General features: G+C 33.6%; 1 protein-coding gene across 2 annotated transcripts in view; it reads right to left on the minus strand.

The window, feature by feature from the left end:
- Positions 1-19,626, minus strand: part of Cntn1 (contactin 1) — a 268,377-nt gene that overhangs the window by 116,473 nt on the left and 132,278 nt on the right. For both annotated transcript variants that reach the window (XM_071609195.1, XM_071609194.1), the window contains exons 7-12: positions 12,360-12,566; positions 9,270-9,369; positions 8,946-9,127; positions 6,001-6,125; positions 5,197-5,314; positions 1,192-1,342 (exon numbers count right to left, since the gene is read on the minus strand). In XM_071609195.1, the coding sequence (XP_071465296.1) occupies positions 1,192-1,342; positions 5,197-5,314; positions 6,001-6,125; positions 8,946-9,127; positions 9,270-9,369; positions 12,360-12,566 (883 nt within the window). The remainder of the gene's footprint in view (positions 1-1,191; positions 1,343-5,196; positions 5,315-6,000; positions 6,126-8,945; positions 9,128-9,269; positions 9,370-12,359; positions 12,567-19,626) is intronic.

Consider the following 19,626-nt stretch of genomic DNA (forward strand, 5'->3'; position numbering starts at 1 on the left):
TGTGGTCTGGCTGGCTGTTTTTATAAATAAAAATAAAGTAAAAAACAAAAGTTAATGTGTTCGGGTAAGGCCCAGGTGTTCCTGCCCTGCCCCCTGCCCCTATACACAGTCATATTTGGGATCATCCTAACAAGACAACTGCAGCAGCAAATCCTCTTTCCATGTCAACATGACACCAGTTCAAGTTCCAGTTTGGATATTAATGATGAGTTGTCATAAGATCAGTTAACGTTTTTCAGGCCTTAGCACATCCATCGTATTACTTTGTTGGATTGTTATGGAGATTTATTTTCTATACTTTTGCCAGAATATTCTTTCAAAAGGCAAAATAGTATCCCATTCCTCCTTTTTTTAAGGCTTTAGACAGATTTTCATTATTCTTACATGAAACCCAATCCCCTTAGCAAAGACAATTCTACATTTGTTAACTAGCTCACTATATCTTATCCCTTAAAAGTCTTCTTCATTTTTTCCCTAAAGACAAATTATGCCATTCCTACAGTTCCTTACACATCCTATTTTCCTGCCTCAGGGCCTTTGCTATGCTGCCTTCATTTTCTGGAACATAGCCCCACCCCACCCCCACTTCTCATTCTTCCTATTTCCCATCCTAGCTTTCTCTCTCTCATTAGAACTCAGTATAAATGTAACCTCTTCTAGGAAGCCTACAGAAACGTTTCAGTGATGGTTTTAAGTTAATGGTCACCCTCGGCTTTCTTTGTCTTGAACCAAAACCACCAAAACATTGGTAGGTGGTCTGCTTACTGGGGAGATGATAAGAATATCCTGCTCATTATAAGAAGATGGGAAGACATGCTTATACTTTGAAATCACCATTTTATATTCTTATCAACATATTTAATAGGCTAATTGTACAAAATTATATAAAATGTGAATAAATGCCCTTGTTTGGAAAAACAATGAGTTAGAGAGATCCTATTTAATTTCCCACTGTTTATTAGCTGAGTAGTCTGGGGCAATTTATAAACAGAAACCTGCACCTCTGAGCTTTGAAATCCTAAATGCCTTATAAATTTTGTAATGCTGAAAATTCAATTCTGTTCATCTCGTTACTATAGTAAAGAGAAAAGTTGGAAGAAACAACAATTGTATTAGTGAAATGAAAACATTCTACAGAATAAACTTTCCCAAATAATCAACTTGAATTATACTTCTAGTTTCCAAACTGACCTGCTACTGTTGACAAGCCACTCTGTTCCTTTACTCCAGGAGAACTTTGGTTTAGGTGCTGCTTTAGGTTTGCATTCAATTATAACCCTTCCTCCCTTAGCAGCCAGGATCTTTTTCTTCATAGGATTCATTTCAAAAGTTGGAGCCAAAGCTGAAAGAAAAAGAAACAATTATTTTTTCTCTTCTTGTTAAAGAATCCAAATATTTCTTCTGTATTACATCACTTCTATTCCATTTTGATTAGAAGAAAGGTTAATCTCAGTAAATTATGATCCAGGCCTAAAACTTTTCTTTTATTTAATAATTTCTACATAGCATAAACTTTACCCAATTCAAATATACAATTCTGAAGCCTTGATTATAAATACATAATATACCTGGGTTATAAACTTTAGTGACAATCAAATGTTGTGCATAAATTCAACACAAAGTAACCTCTAATTCAATTGTTTTGATTCATTTCCAACAGGGAAGTGAAGTGAAAGGCTGGAGAGAAGTAAGCCTATAAACATTCTCATATGGTCCTAGTAGATCCTCTCAACCATGCCTTGAATGAACTATGAAGAGGTTATACATAAGAGAACTGAAATCTATTGGAAATCTGTAATTTCACAAAGCTGCCATAGGAAGTATATTGATGGGATTCATATTTGAATCTAGGCCCTCCTATTTCCAAAGCATGCAGATTTCATGAAACAATATCACCCTTCCCTCATTAGATGTTTGCCAAGCACGGTGTGCAGGCATACTGCAAGATGCCCAAATAAACAGAGCAATTCCTGTCTTAATGACCTATATACAAAGAGCTGTGGGAAAAGGGACCCCATTCATTAGGGAGCACATGAGCCATCTGTAGCTCATGCTCACTTCAAAGTATTCAGCAATAATAATGATAGCTGGATATAGTGTCTCATGAATGGTCACTCCATTGATGGTATGCTTTCACTCTCTTCTGAGTCCCCACATCTTGTCCAGTGCTCACTCCCCTTGTCTTTAGGCAGATTGCAGGGAGACATCATTTATCCACACTCCAGTCATTTGTACCCCAGCTTTTCTGGAGCCTTTCTTAGATTATGTATATCTTTAGCTGAAATTTTTTTAAATTTTCTTTTTAGTTGTAGATGGACACAATACCTTTACTTTATTTATTCATTTTTATGTGGTGCTGAGGATCAAACCCAGTGCCTCACTCATGCTAGGCAAGCACTATACCACTGAGCTGAAACCCCAGCCCTTTAGTTAGAATTTGACTCTTCATCTAGGCAAGTGATTCACTAACTTTATCTGTGTATCAAAATCATCTGAGGATCTTGTTATAATGTCCACATTAAGTCTAGGTGGACCTGAGATTATGTACTTCTACTAAGCTCCTAAGTATTGCTGCTTCTGAGACGATGCCTTTAATGCAAGGATTTAATCCATTTCATTGTTCCTTTAATCTGGATGTATTTTGTTTAGACTAATTTTGGGGGGGTGACATATTGCAGAAAAAAATATAAGAGAAACTTTAATAAGATTATGTTTTTTAAATTGAAGTACATCTAGAAAATAAGAAAATTTATAAGTTAGTTTTTAGTGAATTGAAGTCCATTAAATGACCTCATTTTATCTGATATTTTGATTTCTAGAAATAGAATCTAGACTACATTTCTACACATTTTGGAAGTAGGAAGGAATGAGGGAATATTTTTCCTTAACTAAGAAATAGAAAGTATGACACATAGCTTATCTTTTGTTCTTTATTGTATCACATGCACCTTCTCTTAGAAGAATGGTATCTGATGTAGACAATAAATATTTGGTGGAAGAATGAATGAATTAAGTGGATAATTCAGGAAGAAAAAGAGCAAGACAGAGATAGAAGCACTGTTCCTAAAGGTATAAAATATAAGAATAAATTGAGACTAACATAAAGATGTCCTGGAACTATTTATGTGAGACTCAATGGGTGAATAGTTTGCTTAATTACTGTATTGATAGTCATTAAAAGATTAAAGACTTTAAGCTTGAATATAGAGAGATCATTCAGTCTGATCTAGTGAGTTTTCACACTTCTTTTTTAAATATCTCAAGATAAATAATAACTTCAGCAGAAAACAGAAAGGTTACATTTTGGAAAGAATCAATCTCACCTAATTTGTTTTGTTAAGCATCAAAATGATTTCACACCCCTTTGCACCAAAGACATTTGAACTGCAATGCTTGCTTGATTCAAACACAACGTAACTAGAGTAAATATATTACCAAGGAATTTACACTTTAGGGAGGAAGAAATGGAGTATGATCTTCAGCATTATAATAAATGGCAGTGAAAGTTAAAATTAGTGCCACCTAAACTTTTTTTGAAGATTCCTTAACACTTTCCTAAAATTTTCTTATCTCTTATTGTCTTCTAGATTCACTCAATCTGCAGTTCTACACGTGTTTTTGAGAGTTTCCTTTTGATGCAGCAAGAATAAAATTGGCCACATTGAGTCATTTCTTTATGTTTTCAATAACCAATTCTAGAAGAGGAAGCCTGACTACATGGATTCATTACTTAATGTATGAACAAGCCTTGTGTAAACTCCTTCAAATGATGTGAAAAGGATGTGACACAGTAAGAACTTTGTTAAAGTGGTTGTAATGAAAACAAGGAAAATGTGAAAGATCTGAGAGAGATTATTGGTGTGAACTGGAGAAGTTTGGTGGATGTACCAGATGTGGGAAAGACACCAGGAAGACTCTACCATCCTTCAGAACAGAGAATCTTGGAGGAGAGAAGATGTGGCTGTAAATAATGAAGTCAGTTTTAGACACTCTGATTTTGAATTGTCTATTGGGTTATATGGATGAACATCTCTTCTAGAAAGTATTTATATTGAGTCTGAAGCTGAGAATAAGTATCTGGGATAGAGATGGAAATGATATGATAATTAATGGGAGAGGAAGAAATTGAGTAAGAATTTCAATAATAATAATAATAGTTATCCAGGAATAATTATACAGACTATGTGAATAGATACAGGAAGGAAATGGAATGGAACCAGATGAACTGAACTCTGGGAGAGGGCAAGATTTGTATCCAGACAGAGGAGGGGATAGAAAGAGAACAGTGAAAGAGATGGAGAAGAAATGGTCTTGGACTTCTGAGAACTGGAAGTCACCAAAGACAAGAGAGATGAGTGTTCCAAAATAAAATATGACTAGAAGAGATATCTTAAAAGAACATGTGTACACACATACATGCACACATATAAGAGAAGGAATAGTTACTGGTACAATATAACAGGAAAAGTAAAAAACAATGAAAATAGAGGTAGAGGAATGGAAGAGACACCTCCTTCTCTGGATGAAGAGTACTGAGAAGACAGGGGTGGTGCGGAGATAGTTTTAAGTGTGAATGGCAAGTTGAAAGACTTTATGCTAAAGGATTTCTATTTTCACAGAAACTAAAATAACACTATGAAAGTAGAAATCCGGGTGGGGAAGGGACTTCCAGAAGAGCCTGAAGGTGTGGAATAGCAACTGTAGCACGAGACTCAGGGACTGGTAAAGCTCCAAAGTGGTAAAGACTCATCTGAGGCTAGATTATAGGCAGTGCTGGAGTGTCAGTCTTCACTGTTAGGCCAATATTTAGCTGCTCAGATTTATGAGACAAGACTTGTCAAAAGTGGCACAGGTAATTTTGTTTTACCATTTTAAAAATGTTCAAAACCCATTACACTCCATAATTTCTCAAAATGATGAGAGTACAGCTTCTTACAGTTTAAAAAAGTATGCGATTTATGAAGTAATTTACATGCACTGGGAATTTTCAAACAACATAAGACAACTTTAAAGAGTTATTCTTCTTCACTTAGTCCTCAGTGAAAACAAAGACAATACCATTCCATTCTAAACCACATTTCCAAAATTATTGAGTTAAGTAATTAGAGAAAATCATGTGGATTAAATGTAATCTATGAATACTTTACATGTCATTTTCATGATAAACATTGAAGAGAAATTAGAGATGATACTGACCCAAGATTTTCAACTCAGCATTTGCATAAATGGCTCCATAGGTGTTTTCAGCTATGCACTGATACATTCCAGCATTTTCAAAAGTCACATCATATAGTCTCAGTTCCCCTTTATGATACTGAAAGGAATAAAAGTAAAACACACCGTCTCCATAAACTTCAATAGAAATGCTTTCATTTAGGCTTGAGCTTATCTTTTAATTCAGCTATGTTATGTTCATCTGCCCCCACTATTACCTAAGATGTGAAGAGTGGGAATTTCATGGCCTGGGGAGGAAAAACCCACTTACCATGCCCAATGGCTCTTGTTCTACTCATCTTACAGAGCCGAGAGTCCACCTTTTTCCCTCTTGGACCAGCTGGGAGAATACAGTGGGAAAGTAGACAAGGATCCCACTGCTGCTACTTGTCCCCAGGGCTAAAGGTAGGACTTAAGAGCGTCTCTCTTACCTCTGTTTCTGTGGGATTCAGGCAAACAATGGCAAGAAAAAGGGGACAATATCAGGTAGTGGAGATGGATGAGTAGGAAGAAGGGAAAAAAGTGGGACAAAGGAAAAATAAGGAGAGAGAGAGAAAGAGAGAAGGTAAAGATAAGATTACAGAAAGTTGTTTAAACTGAAAGAAGATACGTAACATTCAGTTTCTTTCTTTCTTTCTTTTTTTTTAATGAAGCTTTTGTATTTCAGGGCCCATTACCCCTACTCTTTTGACTCTCCTGACTCTTCTGCTAAGTTTATCCCAGGACTACCCTGAAATGTTGCTTAAATGTAGACTCAGAGACAGCACAACGCTGGAACCTACATACCGCATATCCATTTTTCAGCCACCGGATTGTAGGGATGGGCTTCCCTGTGGCTATACAAGGCCAGTAGAGATCACTGCCGATGTCCACCTCTGTGTCATTGATATGTTCTACCCACTCAGGAAATGCTAAAAAGCAAAGAAAACTTTAAATGTCTCAATATTCATCACAATCACAAGAGTGTAAATATTACATTTTGTTAACATTCTTATGGAAAATACATTAGATATGGCATGTGTCCAAAATCAGTGTTAGAGCTATTAAAACTGTATTTGCACAGGTCTGCATTCTATGCAAATCCTACATCATCACAGCATGAGGTAACTGCAATTTAGTTAGCAATTATTTTTTCTATTTGTAAAGCATGTTTGTTGGAAAGCTAATTCACATAAGATTTATTTTTTTCCTTCAATCTAAATCTTTCAAATCTGTTAAAGGGAAAATTGAGATTTTAAAGAATTATGTATCAATTAATTATGTCTTAATTCATTTTGACATCATATTTTTCTGATTCAAGATTTGATTTTCTTTTTAAGTAGCTCAAGTATACATTATCTTACTTTTGGAGCTTTCATCTGTTGACCACTGGGATACCCTATTGTACTTTCATCTGTTGACCACTGTGATACCCAGTGACCTGGTCACTGAAATGTGCTTTCCATATTAGAAACTAAACACAGTCGCTATGACTGGCAAAACCCATGACTCAGTGAAATGTATCTCAGACTCTTTATTTGATCTGATTTATTTAACAGTTTTACAGTGCAAAAATTCTAGAAATTTCCTAGAAGAAGGAAAAATAAATAACTCTAGAGAGCAAGCACATGAGCAATCTGATAGTCTTATTGAATATGTCAGTTATCTAAATCATCCACCTAGATGCATGTAAATGAACTGATGTAAACTTTTAAAAAGTATGGGGAGAAAATCCTGAGTGGTGTGTGGCAAAATTAAAACTCATTCATTTTTGACAAAAGTAATATACACATCTCATAAGAAGCATTTAACATTTATATTAATTTAAAAAACAGAATTTAATGATCTCAACAAACCCTATCAACATTACATAAATGTATACATCTATATAAATTTTTATAGTATATATAATATAATTTAATGCATTTTAATTAACTATTTTATTTGTCTAACATATATAGAGAGATAATTTTTTTAAAAGTTGAATGTTAGTAGGTATGTTCATGTTTATTGATGCAGGTTTTATTTTGTACACAATCTTAGCAACACTTGAAGTAGGAATGCCAGCCTCTTTCCTGCATTGTCCTCACACAGGTAACACATGAGTGTCATGTTACATAATACAATTAAGAATATAAATAAGTGAATCAACTTGATACATTTTGTACATAGTTTAATTATTTAGTCTTCTGGTGGTTTGATTATACTTAAAGAAAAAACCTAATCTGTCTCATTAGAAAAGGAGAAATAATAGTTCCCTTAAATACATGCTGTATCACTTTGGTCCTTTTAAGGCATTAGATATTAGAATATTCAAAATATTCTAATATTCAAACTTGTACTTCTCTGATAACCTGGAGTGCAATTTCCTTAATGTATTGAATAAAAAAATATCTACACACATTAGAAAACTGGTAAAAAATTGTAGCTTTATATAAAAATTTAAGAGATCTAACCGGAATTTCTCCCCACTTACAATGCCACTCCATGTACATTTGATATGTGCAAGTTCATGTTAGTAGGCCATTTGGTATGCAAATCTGTGGTTCAGAAGAAATGTCAGGGTTAGTGCTCTCAGGGTATAGAGCATGGAGAAGATCATAAAAAGGAATAAGGAACCTAGAGAAGAGGTGCAAAGACTAAACCATGATCACACCAATGTTAGAAAGGCACAGAGTTAGTACACGGCAAAGGAGAATGAGAGGAGTACATGAGGAAGTTGATAAGTGTGTATTCCAGATGCCAAGTACAGAAAGTGAATCATGGAGAAGGGAGGGTGCCAGTGTGGTCCCTGATACTGTCAGATCTAATAAGGGACAAAGGAAAATTGATTATCAGCTTTAACAACATGGATGTGATCAATGATTATAAAAAGAAAAGTTTTAGCAGAAAGTTGTAGTTGAAAATCAAATTGGAGTGCACTGAAGAGAAGTGAAAATTGGAGATGAAGACAACATCTTTAGAGTTTAAATAATTCTGTCAAGATTTTTGTTATATTTTGGGGGAGACGAGAAGAAGTGGAGCACTAGTCAAAGTTGAAAATGAAGGATCTTGTTGAAGCCTTAGATGCTTATTCTATATAATGGAACATTACAAAAATGATTTCATCCTGAAATTTTCAAGTGTTGCCTGAAAACAATATGAGTTTATTTTAATGTGTGAGATTGGAAAACTTTTGCCAAAATAATTTTGTCAAAGGAAAATCATTCCTTACATCAATGTTTGTCAAAGTGTGATTCTAGGATTATCAGCATCGCCATCTTCTGGGAACTTATTACAAATACAAATTCTCAAGCCTAAAGTAGACTTTCTGAGTCAGAAATTCTGAGGATGGGGCCCAGAAACCTGTGTTTTAACAAGCCCTCCTTCTCTGGGTGATGTTGATACATGGAAAAGTTTGCAAACCACTGAATCAAACTAAGTCATAATACATAGATTCTTCTATAAATAAAAAGTACTGAATAAAAGAGAATGTTGAAAAGAGTAAATGAGCTACATTAACTGAAATTAAGTTAATGAAAGTGAAAATTACCATGAACACTACTATATCAATCTATTAACAATGATGCTAAAGGTATAAATTTATAACTTCTATAGCTCAGTTGTGACTTAACTAGACATGAGATAAATATTTAACATTTATGTATAATGTAATATATATGACTACTTTTAAAACTACTAATCAATATATAGCAATGAAAATGTCTCTGAATAAAATATTAATTAAATTTATAGAAAATTAAAATATTCACCTTGAACGTAAATTCTTGCTTGGTGTTTATCCTTTCCTCTAATATTCTCAGCCTCACATTCATATATGCCTTCATCTTCCAGCTGAATATTGAAGATCTTGAGGACAGCTCCTGAGGTGCTGATCTCAGCAGTGCTTGGCATTGGTTCTAGAACCTTCCGCCATCGGATATCAGGAACAGGACTTTAAATTAAAAGATACAAGAGCTAAAAATTCAACACTTAAAAGACATTTGTGTTTATAGTTAAATATTTACATTATTTATTTCTTGAAATGGTTCAAAAACTAATATTTTTCTAGATGTGTTAATGCAAAGTATACTTACTTCCCAAGTGCAAAACACTCTAAAGTCACATTTTGACCCATCAATGCATATATGTCCTTGAACTGAACTACAATATCAGCAGGATATGGTTTTGTTGTTCCTAATATTAAAAGAAACAATATCAATGAATTATTAAACACAATAGTGATTTTATTTAACATTGTGACTTTGGTAGGTTTAGAACTACTTCAATATGGAAAGCTTTTCTCCATACAGGCACTGATCATGTCACACTATATAGACTTGTTTATTTTTATTTAGTACATGAAAGTATGAAGTTCATCAAGCATTTTCAGTTAACATGGACTCATTCTGAGCCTCATATAATCAATCTGACTCAATTCACTTCAAAAATTCAAGGAGTCATTAAGGAGCATCAAATATGTATAAAACATTATGATCCATGGTGTACAAGAATCAGAAAGATAGAAAAAGAAGAAAGGAAATGGGAAAGAATGGGGAGAAGAGAATGAAAAATAAAGAGGCAAGACCAGAAAAAAAAATGGAGAAAGGATGAAAGAAGTGTCCAAAAAGATGAAGGCAAACAGGAAATAAAGGCTGTGCAAAGGTCTGGAAACTCAACTGATGTTAAAATATATTTAGATGAAGACCAGCTTTAACCCACAATGTAAAAGGCCTGAAAAAAGACTTTTGAGATTTCTCACTAACTATCAATGAGACTTATAACAGAAGTAATATGGATTTCAGGAAGCTACCCATGAATTACATGAGGATCTTCTCTTAATATGGCAGCCAGAGAGATTTGGTTTGGCATTGCGAACTATCTGTAGCTCTCCCATAGCAACAGATTGCCCAATGCACGTGAGCTTTGTCTCCTCTCTACTAGGAAGATACCTCATATTTGCTCTGGAGATGGGTGTAACCTGTAGAGAACTGTACAGCCCACCTGTAACCTTTTTTGGTGAAGAACATTCTATGGAGAGCCTTTGATGTTTCCCAATATAAATAAAGCAGGTGCAGGCTCCATTTTGCCAGATTCTAGAAGCTCCATCCACATGATCCGCTTGCCCATCCTGCCCCTGCTTTTGAAACTACTTTCTGTGTACTGTGGTTTTTTCATTGTCGTATTTTTTTTTTTTTTTAGCTTTTATTTCTCAGCCAGCCCACTCCACTGAGGGGAATCCCATTTCCACCACCCATGCAAGCATGAGCAGGAATGGATCTTACCTTTGGCTTACAAAGAAGATCTTTTTGGCTGTTTTAAAAGATGGAACATGGAAAGGATAAATATAGAAGGCATAGACAGAGATCTAAAGAAGGTTGGTTAATTAATTCTGGGAAAATAGGTGAGGGCTAGACCTGGGGTACATAAAAATGAGAACAGAAAAGAAAGACCAGACAAAAATTGTATTTGAACAGTGGAATCAAGAGGACTATCCTTGGATCAATGTTTCTTAAGGTATAGATCAAAGACCAATGTATCAGAATCACCCAGAATGTTCAGTGAACTTAGAAATTTCTAGGTCATATCCCAGGCCTATTAATTCAGGCTCTCTGCATTTCACATTTTTCTCAAAACTCTCCATTGCTTACACTAATTAAGATCCAAGGACTAGATGTTCTGAATATCAAGGAAAGAGAGGAATTGATGAGTTGAAATGCTTCCTGGCATTAGGAAAAATAAAATGGTATGTTCTGAACACTTTGGACTTAACCTCCTTGAAAACTTTTTGTGGGACAAGTTCAGGACATAAATTTAAAGAGATCTTCATAAGGCAGCAATTAAAAATGTGTAAGTAGCTAAGAATACCTAGGAAATGACAGGGGAGACACATAAGAAGGAAGAATCTCTGGTGAAAAACACTGGGCAAAATTTGTCATAGCAACAAGTAGTAGATGAAGAGTCTAGGAAATTAGAAGGGAATATTCATAAGAGGTAGAAAAGAAGTGTCAGAGATCCAACACAATGAGGGCTGAAAAGTATCCTTCAATTGAGAAACAAGAAGTTGTGATTATTCAAGGTTGTTTGCTTTGAATGCAAAGAACATACAGAGGGAATGAGGAAGATAACATTTTGAAGATCATAAGAGAAAGTAAAAAAGTGATTGAATCAATTGAATCAAATGGGATGTGAACCAGAACAACAGGAGGAATAAGTTTGAGCAGGAGGAGAAATATTTCTTCCACAGAGACAGGAAGTAAGAAAATGAACTGAAGTGTTGAAGTGCCAAGTATATTTCTTGGGGAGAGTAGAAAGAATGATCCAGGGAATTTTTGCACAATGCTTTCTTTATCTCTCTGAAGTAAGAAGTGAGAGTATCTAAGACTAAGAAGAAAAAATGAGCCAGAAAGTCAACAACATGTACTGAATACTAATTATGTCACTCTTTCTTTACAGAGAGAAATCTGGCATCTCAGTGGCATTATGGCATTTTCCCCATTGTCACACTGTATTCTGGAAGAGACAGGAACCAAAGCTGTCTGTCAATTCTTATGCTGGTGTTTCATCTGGTGCTGTAAATCACTGATATTAATGTAGCAGCAGGACTGGGATAAAAAGCAAGGTAAAAAAAGCAAATATAGTATGATCTTATTATCTTAAATAGCAGTGAATTTTAAAAGAGAGTTAGTTCACTAAGAACCTGTCCATAGCACCCTATGTGAATTAGAGCAGGGAAGGCTATTTATTTACTTATTGGCATCATGTAAATATTTCCTTCAAAATAGCAAAATAATAAAACTGCTCTTCAACCCCTCACCCCCATCTGTACTTGCTATTGTTTGTTTAGATCTAATCATTTGGTCTCTTTATGGACTTACAAAGAAGTAGGAATGGCTACAAAACAGATGCCAGCAACTCCTATTGCAACCAATAAGTTGGCACTGGAGGAATGAATCAGTCCTAAGCTATAGAAAGCTAACCTGAACTCAACCATCTTAGGGAAGCTCTATTAGGTAAATCACAACTCAAAGAATTAAGCTTTGCACCCCACTTAGATGCCTGTCTTTTGTATTATCCTACCTAAGAAGCAGGCTGGCCTCCCTACTGGAGAGTTGTTCTTCTTTTTAGTATAGGTATGTCATAAACAGACAAACTTGCAAAAACAGTGCATTAAATAAAATACTTACGTTCAGGTATTGGAATGAGTGGGATAAATTTGCTGAACACACTCTTTGTAATGGAAGGACTGGATACAAAGCAGGAATAATTGCCTTTGTCAGATGCCTCAACGTTTGCAATGTAGAGATTGCCATTCGTCTGAGACACAAACCTTCGTTTATCCATTGTGATAAATACAGGAAATTCATTTAGAAGCCAGCGGTAGCTAAGATCATCTAGAAGAAAATATTGTCTACTAAATATTAAGCTCTTCTCCAAAAGCAAAGGTTCTGTTTTTCTAATCACAAGCTGTCAAATAACCTATTAGAAGCTATGGTAGAGCAAATGTTAGAAGAGAACCAAGACAAACTTGGTACAAATTCTTCAATAGCTATCATTTTTCATGAATATAAGCAAAGTATTAAGTAATTACATTTATTTATTTATCTATATTAATGTACAAACTATTGGCATTTTTATTTCCATTTCATTGATATGTTTAAGTGAAACTCAAGTTAAAAAACTTGTTTAGTAAATTAATGACCACTAAGTACAATTAGGACTTCAATACAGATTTAATAATTCCAAAGTCCACAATCTGTCTGCCCTACTGTATTTTGTAAATAAGTTCAAAATGACTTAACATACTATGGCTTTATATCTTTTTTCCTTTCTGTATTCCTATTTCAAATTGTGAATTTAGAAATGAGTTTGCATAACCTGTTGTGGTCATATTAAAAAGTAAAAACAGAATGGAATGTTATTAGTTTTTTAAATATTAGGAAATGTATCATATGGTTACTCAGCCACAGAAATTTCATTGGCTGATCATACCAAACAGATCAAAAACAAAATGTCCTTCTTAATTTGGATCATACCAGACAGATCAAAAATGGAATGTCCTTCTTAATTTGTTGCTTTGCCACTCATTTTCTATTTCTGCCATGAAGAAAAATTCTAGTAGTCATTCAACAAAAGTACATGATGAAACTATGGATGAGGCATACTTCTAGATCACAAAATGATTACTCCCTTTAATATAAATTGTCCAAGGGAAGACAGTGGCTGCTAGGAAGAGTGTAATTAGAAATTCAGATTCTAATTAGATTAGAAATGTAGGTGTACATTCTCTAATTTGCTTACTGTACAAAATAAGGATCTCTGATGTGCCATTAAACAATATAGATTTGGTCTTTGCTCTTGTGGGACTTGTAATATAATCTAAATTCATCTAACAAATTTTGACCTAATGACAAGGACTTCACTTAGACAAAAATAATAACTGCAATGTGTCAGAGGATATCAACTGTCATTACAACAAAAGAAGAAGTCTTCTCCCATTATTATACAGAGGAGCAAAAGCCTTGCTAGGTTAAGTGATTTCCCAAAATCCATACAGCAAGAAGGAGCCAAAACCAATATATTCACCTTCTTCCTTGCCCACCATCACCAAAACAAACTGTGCCATGACCATACTTATAAGTGCCCTGTTTCCCTGACTTAACAATGAGATGATTTTAGCAATTAAGAGCTAAGTCCTAATCTAGTTCTCACAAAGATTCAATGGATTATCTTTTGTTCTGTATATTTCCTTGCCATTTCCCTACTCCATGCAGTTGATTAAATCAACCATCTTTGAAAAAGCCATTGCCTGTTTTTCTCCTACCACTATAGACTGGATTAAACAATAATTAACCATAAAATTAATTTTTCAGTAAGAGTAAGTGCCAGCACATGTTTTAAAATGTTGCTTTTATCCACAGATATAAAAGATTTCTAACCCTTGTCCCAGGAGAGTCTGAACCATACATATTATGAGGGAAATTTTGTTTTGGACAACTGCAGTGCATTTAGCTACTTTCATTGTATTACTTTGAACTGCATCACTTATTTAGCCTTGCTGAATAATGTATCTTTCTCCTAGAAACACACTGGAAGTACTTTTGTGTGCCCTGGAGGAGTAATTTGCAAACATTTTCAGAATATTTTCATGCTTTTATAAAAACTAGCCTTGAAGCCTTGACAGCATAGTTGACCTACACCAACAAAATCGCCAGAGCTTCTGATTAGTGCTTCAACACAGCAAATTGTATGTTAAACATATTTAGAAAGAAATTTATACCAACTTATACACATTGTGAGTTAATATATTTTCTACCCTGCTCTCTGGCTCTTGTTTATTTTTGTGCTGAGCTTTATTAGTCTGTTGAAATTCCTTCATAATCATATTCAACATAGCAGGAATTATTTTTCATAAGTCTATTCCCATTTCCTTTTCCAGTTTTTGAATTCATATATAAAACTATTGTTAGGTATTTTATATTTTATCAATAGAACTCACCCTTCAGTTGATGGCCTTTTTATTTTTCTCCCTATTCTCATTCTCTAAAAATACAAAGATATGGCTTATATTTTATGAGATACATTTCAACCATTTTTGATAATTATATTGACATAAAATAGGCTATAAATAAAACATTGTATTTTAATTTTCAAAAGTCTAGGAGTTTAAAAAAACTCATGCACTTATGAATTAATTATCTAAAATAAAATGTAAACAAGTTTAGTTTCATATGAATCTCAACACCTATATACAATCAAGTTAATGAACAAATTAATTTTCTCTTTCATTCTCTTACCCGCTCATTCCTCAAATATTCTTTAAGTATTTATTTTGTGCTAGGCATTAAAAATCAGTTGTATATCAAGTATTATTATAAAATTGAATAAGTATTTATTCTGAAATGTACATTTGTGATTGTTCTTAATAAATAAGTAGCATAGTTCTGATCAAATATTTCCCCTTAGAAAACTACAGTACCTAAACTCAGAGGAAAATGTAAGGACTATGACAAATGAGATGTTTCCTTTTGAATCTTTTTTCCTGTGCATAAATGAGAGACAACATCTCTACAGTCATGCATTAAAAATCTTAGGCTAGGGATGTGGCTCAGTGGTACAGTGCTTAAATGCACGAGGCCCTGGGTTCAATCCCTACCACTGCAAAAAATACAAAATACAAAATAAATAAATAAAAGCCCCAAATCCTCAATGTAGTAAGATTTACTGAATAATACTTATGGACCTAAAATATTGAATGCACTTATATTATTTTATTTACCTTGATAATAATCCATAGAAATTATATATCTATTTTACCATTTTCAAATTCACTATTAAGTTTGAAACTCAAAACAAGCTATGTGGAAGAAATTGCACAGGAGTTATTATCCCCAAAGGTTAAATTAGAAAAGCAAGATAGATATGACCAAGTTTACCTGACAGTGAGACTGATTCCCAGATTATCATTGGGGCAATAGGGCTTTAGAACTATAAATAAGGCCATGTATAATATTCATTCATATTCAAAACCCAACAACAGATTCCTTTGCACACTCAGTTCAATAAAGTTCTAAGATTCAAAGCACAAAACTTCAATTTAACTGCATTAAGGAGGAAAGAAGATTTATGGCATAGAGATAGTATATATGGTTGACAGTACCATGTGCAATGTTTAAAGATATCATATAGCTTCTAATAATAACAAATAGAAAGGAGATGAAGAGCTACTCAGATTTTATTCTGTGATTAATGATTTTCTTAGACTCATTTAAAAACAGCTTAGTTTTAGATTTCTTTTTTCAAAATATGCTCATATATCTTTATCAAAGAGGTAATTGATTCTCTTGGTTTATTAATGTTAAGTTTCTCCAAACCATTTTTTGGGTCCATGAAATTCTTCATTCAGCACAGTGGTTAAGAAATCATAGAGACTGAAATCAGAACTTACTTTAAGTAAATCTCAGCTTATACCTTGGAAATCTTCCTCCCACTTTCTACCTACTCTAATTTTCTAGGTAATCACATGCAGCCAAAGGCTTTAAAAATATATGATGATAAATCACAGATCGATATTTCTAACTCAGATGTCACCTGTGAGCTCCACACATATAAAGCTCACAATATGACTTACACTTGGAAGTTTAATAGACATCTCACATTTAATGTGTCCATATCTATTCCTTCAGCTTAAGTAATGGCAATTCAGGAACTCATGACAGAACTTTTGAAGCCATGCTTAACTTCTGCATTTCTCATATACTTCACACAAAGTTCTACCATTAATTCCTCTTGTCTCCTTCCTCAAAATATATGCTGAATTTAACTCAAGGACATGTAAAATTAAATATACAATTAAATATATCAATTTATCTGGAATATATCCAGAATTTTCTTTCCATCTATACTGCTACCACTTTTGGCCATTGTATGTAATTCCTCTGATCTTTTTCTACCAGTAACAAGTTATCTTTTCATAACCAAAGTAATGTTATATGACTCCTTTGCTCAAAATCCTCCGGTGCAATTCTCATTTAAAGTAAAAGCCAAACAAATTGCAATATATGACAGGATCCACCATGGGGCTCTAGTTTCTCTCTCATTCCATTTCTTGCTGCCTTCAATCTTATTCACTCTAATGGAACCACTCTGGCTTTCTTGCTACATTTGCCTGGAATGTCCTTCTCTCAGACACTTTTACCATTAGCTTTTTCATTTTCTTCAGGCATTTATTCAAAGTTCCCTTCTCAGTGAGGCTCAATCTAAAAGTTCAATCATTCCCTAAACTCCCTCTCCTCCCCTTCCCTACATTATGTGTTTCTCCCTAATACATATCTAAAATACAAAGCATGCCGTATCTTTTAATTCTTCATCCTGCTTACTGTCTGTCTGTCCCAGCAGAATGTCTATGAAAGCTGGTAGCTTTTCTATTTTACTTCAACTGAGGTGTTACTGTGGTATACCAGTACCTGCTATGTACAGAGAACTCATAAGAGATTTGCTAAGTCAATGAGTGAAGTAATGATGCCTATTCAGTATTGAATTTCAGATGTAGTCATGCCTGTTCATTGTTGTTATCTTGTTTGTGGGGAAGACAATGAAGCTAGGAAGGTTATTTTTCACAGAAAATGCCTATTCTGTCATTGAAAGGTTTTCATACATTTTAAATTTCATATATTATTTCTGTATTTCTCAAGTAATCATCTCTATATATGTATTTTTATAATAGTTTATATATATATATGTGTGTGTATATATATATAAAATTTTGTGTGAGGTACATATGTGCGTATATACATATGCCCACATCAGGTTGATATATTCCACACAAAACTATTTATAATAGCCTGTTATGTTTTATTCTCTACAGAGATGTCTAGAGTCAAATTTATGATATAATTTGTTATATATAATGGCAGAATGCATTAAAATTCATATTAAACATATAGAACACAATTTTTCATATCTCTTCTTGTATACAAAGTATATTCACACCATTCATGTCTTCATGCATGTACTTAGGGTAATGATATGCATCTCATTCCACCATCATTTTTACTCCTGTGTCCCTTCTCTTCCCCTCACACCCCTTTGCCCTATCTAGAATTCGTCTAATCCTCCCTGCTCCCCTTCCCAATCCCATTATGAATCAGCATCCTTAAATCAGAGAAACTTTCAGCATTTGGTTTTGGGGGATTGGCTACCTTCACTTAGCATTATCTTCTCTAACTCCATCCATTTACCTGCAAATACCATGATTTTATTCTCTTTTATTGCCGAGTAATAGTCCATTGTGTATATATACCACATTTTCTTTATCCATTCATCTAGGTTGGTTCCACAGTTAAGCTATTGTGAATTGTGCTGCTATAAACATCAATGTGGCTGTGTCCCTGTAGTATGCTGTTTTTAAGTCCTTTGGGTATAGACCAAGAAGTGGGATGGCTGGGTCAAATAGTGGTCCCATTCCCAGGTTTCCACGGAATCTCCATACTGTTTTCAATATTGGCTGCACCAATTTGCAGTCCCACCAGCAATGTATGAATGTGCCTTTTCCCCACATCCTCGCCAACACTTATTGTTGTTTGCGTTCTTAATAACTGCCATTCTGAATGGAGTAAGATGAAATCTTAAGAGTAGTTTTGATTTGCATTTCTCCAGTTGCTAGAGATGTTGAACATTTTTTTATATATTTGTTGATTGATTATATATATCTTCTGAGAGGTGCCTGTTCAGTTCCTTGGACCATTTATTGATTGGGCTATTTGCTTTTTTGGTGTTTAGCTTTTTGAGTTCTTTATATACCCTAGAGGTTAGTGCTCTATCTGATATGTGAGTGGTAAAAATTTGCTCCCAAGATGTAGGCTCTCGATTAGCCTCACTGATTGTTTCCTTTGCTGAGAAGAAGCTTTTTAGTTTGAATCTGTCATATATAATAAATTAGAATAAAAACTAAAAAAAAATTTTAAAAAAGAAAGGTACAAGTAAAAAAAAAAAGAAAAGCATACCAAATCGAAAAAAATATTATTACATAAACAGATAAGGTAACAATCATTTGTGATTAAAAATAAAAGCATACATAGTTAATTTAAGGAAATAAAAAATCTTATGATGCATTTTATGCTTTATTTTCTACTGTTGGATCTAATAAAAATATGGGAATGACTTTTGGTAGTATGTCCAATATCTAATATCTATGCATCATTTATTTTGAAGAATGTATATTCATAATAAATAATAAAAACATAGTTGATGATAGTTCCATGAGAAAAAAACTATGACATAAATAATATAAAACATTATTTTATTATTAAAAATTTTATATATCATCTCAAGGGGAGATTTAATAAATAAAACAAATGAAAATGAGTATATGAAGCATTCTTCTTTTAGTTAGTGCTTTGCTGGCTTTTGTTTAACTGATATTATATTATAGAAAATGTATTCAGAGCTGAATCTCATAACCAATGATTCTCATTTTGCCCCTTTTCTAAAGTGATGACTATTCTTGCATCTTAGTATTCCTGAAGAGATTAATAATTTATTATATTTTATCCATTTCTAGTATTTAGTTTCAGTTAACAGTATGCTTTAGGTGTTAAGTTATTAAGAAAATGATTGATTTTTTTTATCATGCCTTGGTGCTATTCTATTTCAGGAATAATTTCTCAAAAATATCTTATAATTTCACCCATGTAACAGAAATTTTAATGAGAAAACAAATCAGCATACATACTGTTTATAAACTGAAATGATAAAAGATCTTTGGTGTTATGATCAAGTGTCTAATGAACCAATAAAGAAAGTGTCTAACCACTATAAAGTGATGTATTACAAAAATTTATGCAAACATTCAATTAATGATGCGTCATGATTATTGAGTTAATTAGACTATTAGTAAATGTATCATTATTACTAGAAAAATGGAAACTTGCCATTCATTTCATAGGTGCTTAT

The sequence above is a fragment of the Marmota flaviventris genome, chromosome 3 (assembly GCF_047511675.1).
Source record: "Marmota flaviventris isolate mMarFla1 chromosome 3, mMarFla1.hap1, whole genome shotgun sequence".
Lineage (NCBI taxonomy): Eukaryota > Metazoa > Chordata > Mammalia > Rodentia > Sciuridae > Marmota > Marmota flaviventris.